The sequence below is a fragment of the Caloenas nicobarica genome, chromosome Z, assembly GCF_036013445.1.
Source record: "Caloenas nicobarica isolate bCalNic1 chromosome Z, bCalNic1.hap1, whole genome shotgun sequence".
NCBI lineage: Eukaryota > Metazoa > Chordata > Aves > Columbiformes > Columbidae > Caloenas > Caloenas nicobarica.
The window spans coordinates 772,041-778,801 of NC_088284.1; the positions used below are offsets into that span (position 1 = coordinate 772,041).

The 6,761-nt window shown below is 57.1% G+C and overlaps 1 protein-coding gene across 1 annotated transcript; it reads right to left on the reverse strand.

Annotated features, from left to right (window-relative positions):
* Positions 1–915: 915 nt before the first annotated feature.
* ST8SIA3 (ST8 alpha-N-acetyl-neuraminide alpha-2,8-sialyltransferase 3) lies at positions 916–5,644 on the reverse strand. Its single transcript, XM_065657312.1, has 4 exons — positions 5,466–5,644; positions 3,865–3,987; positions 1,948–2,505; positions 916–1,277 (listed from the first exon to the last, which is right to left on the reverse strand). Exons 1-4 carry the CDS (start codon positions 5,642–5,644, stop codon positions 995–997), a joined length of 1,143 nt encoding a protein of 380 aa, XP_065513384.1. The 3' UTR covers positions 916–994.
* Positions 5,645–6,761: the final 1,117 nt, after the last annotated feature.

Genomic DNA, 6,761 nt, shown 5'->3' on the forward strand with positions numbered 1-6,761 from the left:
CCCTTCAAAAAACACTTAAAAAGCCTCCGGCGCTGCTCCGGCCGCTGCCCGCCCGGCGGCCCCTGCCCGCACGCAGGACGGAGCGGGGCGTGCGGGGGGGCGGCGGGAGCCCCCGCGCTCCCACTCGGGGCATCGCCCCCCAGAGGAGCCCCCATTGTCGGGGGGTGCGGGGAGCAGGTGCGCCCATGCTGGGGTTCGGCGCTCTCCTCACCCAACACCCCTCCAGAGAAACCTAATTCCGCTTAGCGCGGTGGTTTAACTCTCAGATCAAAAGACCAAACAGCATCACGTGCGTGGGCACTTGTTTCAGCCTGTCTGATTCGGACTGGGATGTGGCCCAAATTGAACCAAAATGCTGAAGTATTCTGAGAGCAGCATAACTCCCTAGCTAAGGTACAAACCGTATTGTGACCTTCACGTTATCCTTTAGAAAACATAAAATTCAGTAAATATGAAAATATGCAAGCAGTGGAAGTTAGGATCCACATCAAAGAACTTGCCAGTGATGGTGAAACGGAATTCAGAGTGGCTTTCTCCACCAGCCACTGCAATATATGTATGCTCAGCTATTGATAGCAACATATACAGAAGAAGCAAAACCTTTTAAAGTTAGCGTTTCTAGTTCTAATCAAGAAGGAACAGTAAAATTAAGAGACTTAGGGCATTTAGTGGAATGCTAAAATATTGAAGTACCTTAAAACATACTTAGTGGCATATCTATAAATGCAAAATATTTCAACTTTGCTGCTGCATGAATAGCATCCACAGAATTTGAAAAATGCTTCTGCACTGCTAAATATCCTTAGATCCTTTGATGAGCAGTGACAAGCACGACTAAAAAGCATCTTTATATTATCGAAAATGTTTTAGGGTGTGGTGTTTGGGGTTTTTTGGTTGTTTTCTTTTTTCTTTTTTTTTTTTTAGAATTCTATCTGAAGAATGTTTAATTGGGTTTTGGGCACTTTTTAGACAATCATTTGGCACTTGTAGGTTCTTAGGCACAATGCGACAAGGTGAGTTTGGCCAGTCCTTCACCGTGCATCCTGTAGAGCAGCTGGAACTCCGCAGGCAGCTGGTGCGACTCCTGCCACTTGGTCGTGAACTTGGTTCCCTTCTTGTCATAGTAGTGGTACGGGAGGTCCTCCCGCGTGTTGGGGTCGAAGCCAAAGGGCCAGAACCCATACAGGTGGATCTCCTCACAGATGGCAGAGGCAAGGGTGTACATGAGAATACCTGTGCTCAGCCGCTTGGGCGACAAGTGCTTGTTCTTCCAGTATCTGCGGAAAAAATAGAGGCGTGTTAGTCCGGGCTGCAAGTAACACTGCAGGTTTGCTGTCAGAAAATCTTTACTGCCGGGAGACCGTCAGCGCTGATGGCCAAGAGCCTGACCCAGGCACAGCCCGTTCTGCAGGTCAGTCTGTGGCGCCCGCAGTGCAGAACAGCCGCAGCAGCACCCTGACCCACAGGCTCTCGGGGCCCCTTCTGGTTGTTAACCAGGAGAGGTGGTGCCTTGCACAGAAAAGTGCGATCCACCGGCTCCTGCTCACACGTGCACTTGCTAAAGAGGTGGCCACGTGGTCCCCGTTGGATGTATCACAGTTTTCTTCGGCCCACTCTGCAGCCATCTGTTAGCATCCCTGGTTGCCAGCTAGGAAGACCAAGCTCTCCCATAAGCGGGGCTTTGCTTAGGCAGTGTCTCCCGCCGCTGCCCCCGGGACAGACCCTGCCCCGCTGCAGACAACCAACCTGTGCTGCTGTAAAGAAACAACTGACATACTTACTGCAGCAATAACAAAGTGCATTGGCCCTGAAAACAAGCAGTGTCAGGTCCTGACCTGCTAGACAGTGCCTACCAGACCAGCCACGAATAGAAAAATAAAGAGAGTTGTATTTGTACAGAGAGAGCACCGTATTTTGACAAGTTAAACAGAAGGCAAAAATACCCACCTGTTCACATACTGCATGATATTTCCTGGCCAAGCCAACTGGACCTTTAGTTGCCCTCTGTGCTCAACAAAGAAGTCAACCAGTGTTCTCGTGACCGTTGCTGACGTGTGGAAGAAAAAAGCTGGGATCCAAAGAATGGCCCCATCCAGCTTTTTCAAACTTAAAAAGAAGTTGTTGCGATCCTGAATGGTCAAAAGATTGTTGTAGTACTTTTCCAGGATGCTGGGGTTGAAGGTCGTAAGATTAGTTTTCCTTCCAACATCTTTTTGGAAAGCCTCAGTTGGAGCAAAATTGCAACGAAAAACAAAATCAGATTTATCTATTTCTTGCCCGCACTGACTCCCGGTGAGGATCCCACTATTTCCAACCACGGCACAAATGTTGTAATGCTTGTTCAGGATCGGCGACACATCGGGAAGCAGTGATCTGAAGTTATTGCTGATAGAGAAAACATACTTATGGCTGGAATAATCGTAATGCATCAGCTGTCCAATCCGAACACTATTCTTGGTCAAAGAAAAATTTTTTATTACATCGACGTGCTGAAGGATTTCTTGCCTAAAGTAAAATAGAAAAAGAAAAGAAAACATGGAGTTAAATTTCCCCTCTTTTATTAGGAATACTTAAAAATGAACAAAACCAACTATGCTCAGGAATTTCCCTAGCAGGGCATAAAATTAGAAAACCAATACCACTTTATTTGCTCATGTTTGTGGAAAACAACCAACCTTTCTTCCAGCTCGCATCCTCCAACGTCTAAGCACTAATGGAGTCCCACTGGGTGCCCTAATTATGGGTTACGGCTAACGGACAAGCAAAGGCAGATCCCAAGGCATGAGCTAAAACCATCGAGGGGTGGCACAGGGACAGACGTGTGAAGGGCAAGCTGGTGGTGCCAGGAACAAAATGACACTGAGGGGCAGCCACTGTCACACCAGCCTGGGAGTCCCTGGGAAAGGATGGGGCAGGCGAAGGGCCAGGTCTGCTCCAGGGCACACGGCTTCTTGGGCCGTTGCTCGTGATGTGAGTGACCAGAGCGGGGGGAGAAGCCCAAGCAGTCTCTAAAACAGCAGGCATTTGCCCGGACAGTATTACAATCCAAGATGGTAGCAGCTATCCTAAATGGCTGAATTATTTTCTTTTCTTTTATAGACATTTTAAATAAATATATATCAGTAAATATATACAAAAAGTGTATAAAGTATGTATTTACTGATACATAAATATATATGTATCTCAGTAAAGCAAATAAATAAAAGAAGCTGGCCAGACACCACCAAGCTCACATCACAGTGAGGAAACTGAAAGCACATTTTCCCTCTCGTTAAGTGCGGAGCAGCCCTGCGGCGGCTGCAGGAGCCCAGCAACCCTCCGCACTGGCATGCAGCAGGGCAGCCAGCGCAGAAGGCGATGCCCAAGCAAGGTGTCTCCGCCGGGTCTGGGCTCGAAGCCCCGTCCGACCCCCTCGCCCCACCGCCCCCGCAGCCAGAGCAGGGCAGGTGGAGCACACGGTGCTTGCTCAGCGCTGCCGGGGACTGGGAAGTCCAGCTGGGCATCTTTTGGCCTCCGTGAACACGGGATTTCATGGCTGTTACAGTCCGATTTGTTTCAAGTTTTAAAAACCCAGCCATTTATCTTCAAGTAATGAGAATTTCACTTGCACCCCGGGAAACTGGGTCACATTCTGTTTGGTAAAATAACACATGCTGGAGCTTGGTGTCCTGCTCTGAAATAATCAATTCTTCCAAGATAGCTGTAACCATCTGGGGAAATGCTCTGATTCAGCCTTTGTCTCTCACTGCTGGCAACTTACTCAGAGCTCAGAGTATTTAGCAGTCTCTGATTGTATTTTCTTAAATCCTAGGGGGAAGGGGACAACCTCGGGGAGGGTGAGGGGCCGTGCGGGTGCACGCTCACCTCTGGTGTGCGAAGGCGCTGCGGTTGAAGGCCCACTTGGAGGGCTTGTCCTGCAGCTCGTGGCTCAGGGAGTTCGTGATGGGCACAAACGAGGGGTCCAGGAACTTCAGTGCAAACTGCGACCTGGAAAGGAGCGCCCAGACCCGCGCGGATACACAGCACAGACCCACAGGGACACACACACAGACCCACAGGGGCACACACACAGACCCACACAGACCCACAGGGACACACACGCAGACCCACGCAGACCCACGGGGACACACACACAGACCCACACAGACCCACACAGACCCACAGGGACACACACGCAGACCCACGCAGGCCCACGGGGACACACACACAGACCCACAGGGACACACACGCAGACCCATGGGGACACACACACAGACCCACGCAGACCCATTGGGACACACACACAGACCCACACAGACCCACACAGACACACAGGGACACACACGCAGACCCACGGGGACACACACACAGACCCACACAGACCCACGGGGACACACACACAGACCCACACAGACCCACGCAGGCCCACGCAGGCCCACGGGGACACACACACAGACTCACACAGACCCACACAGACCCACAGGGACACACACACAGACCCACACAGACTCACACAGACCCACAGGGACACACACGCAGACCCACACAGACCCACACAGACCCACAGGGACACACACGCAGACCCACGCAGACCCACAGGGACACACACACAGACCCACAGGGACACACACACAGACGCACACAGACCCACACAGACCCACAGGGACACACACGCAGACCCACACAGACCCACACAGACCCACAGGGACACACACGCAGACCCACGCAGACCCACAGGGACACACACACAGACCCACACAGACCCACAGGGACACACACACAGACCCACACAGACCCACACAGACCCACAGGGACACACACGCAGACCCACACAGACCCACAGGGACACACACGCAGACCCACGCAGACCCACAGCACGTTCCCGGCCGTGCCCGCCCCGCCCCCGTGGCCGCCGCCGTCAGCACCGCGGACAGCGCCGGCCGCTCCCGCCCAGCCGCGCTCTGCCGGGCCGGGCTTTGCTGGGCCGGGCTTTGTCGGGCCGCGCTCTGCCGGGCCGGGCCGTACCGCTCTGGGCTGGGATGTACCGGGCCGGGCTGTAGTGGGCCATGCCGTGCCGGGAAGGGTGGTGTCGGGCTGCTCCCCACCTTTCAACATCCCCGGGGCATCGCGGTTCCCACGCTCGCCCCGGCCCCCCGCCTCCGGCCCCGCCAGCCCCGGGGTGTCTCCCGCCCCCCGCAGGCCTCGGGGCACCTCCGTGCGGGGGCAGGGTGCGGGGGAGCCGCACCCCCGCTGCGGGCCGGGGGCCGCGCCGAGCGCTCGGGCCGTGGCCGCGGGGCCTTCCCGGGGCCGCCCGCCGAGCCGGGGCTCTCCCCGGGAGCAGCAGCGGGGCCGGAGGGGCCCGGAGAGGCAGGGGTGGGATGGGGTGGGAAGGCAAGGGAAGGGACGAGAAGGGATGGGAAGAGATGGGAAAGGCGGCCCCCGCCCCGAGCCGTGCCCAGCCGGGCCGTTCCGCGCCGGGCCCTCACCTGAATCCCGCGTGGAACATGTACATGCGGGGCCCCCCCGGGCCGGCGGCGCGGGGCGCGCCGAAGATGTTGTCCTTCTTGAGCGAGACGTAGCTGATGAGGGAGAGGATGAGCAGCGCGATGCTGAGCATCACCAGCCCCAGCACGCTGGCCACCCGCACCATCTTGCAGCTCCTCATGCCGGGAGGCGGCCCCGCGGCTGGGCGTGGGCGGGGGGGCTGCCGCGGGGCTACATGGGGGGCGGCGGGCGCGGGACGGGGCCCGCACCGCCGGCAGCCGGAGAGAAAATGGAGGGAGCGAGCGGCGGCGCGATGAAATGGCAGCCGGGAGCGGCCGCCCCGCCGTCCCGGCCCCGGCGACCCCGGCAGCGCCGCCGTGCCCCACCCGCCGCCCGGCCTGCCCCCCCGGCAACCGCGGCGCACGCAGCGGCAGCCCCGGGGCCCCCCGGCAGCCCCCCGATAGCCCCGGTGCACCCCGCACAGCCCCGGTATCCCCCCGACAGCCCCGGTGTGCCCCTCGACAGCCCCAGGGCTCCTCCGCGACAGTCCCAGGGTTCCTCCGCGACAGCCCCAGGGCTCCTCCGCGACAGCCCCTGTGCGCCCCAGCAGCCCCGGTACCCCCCAACAGCCCCGGTGTACCCCGCACTAGTACCAGGTTTCCTCTGTGGCAGCCCTGGTGTGTCCTCCCCAGCAGCAGCTGGTACACGGCCTGGCACCCCAAGCGTGCCCACGCCAACATCCCCAGGATTCCCCTGACAACCCTGGGGTGCCCCCGCCTTGGGGTGCCCAGCAGTGACCTCCCAAAAGCCTGGGGGTGGCCCAGCGTGGCAGCCAGAGTGACCACGAGCCCCAGGATGCCCGTGGGGCTGAGCCACGGGGAGCCTGGGCTGCTGGGGGACCAGTGTCTGGGTGGGGGCACAACGTGCCGTGCTCCCCAGCACAGGGCTGCGACATTCCCTGATCCCTACAGATCACCATATGGCACATACAGCAACGCGCGAGCCCGCGCCACAGCCTGCACCTGGGCAATGCCGAGCCTGCAGCTGGCTCAGGAGAGCCCTCAGTCTTTAAAAGCCTGGTGTTAAGGGCATGCTACCACCTCAAAGTGCCCTACCAGTAATTAAACTGCCCTGTAAATCACACCGCAGATTTCATATGAACTCCAAGAAAGCCTGACTTCTGTAATCTGAGGAATGTCTCCTAAGAACATGACTTCCGCATGCTGCAATGCTTTCAGTATTTCTTCAAGCTATGGTTTTTCCTTACAAAGCTCACCCCCATAGACAGCTCTGCTTCT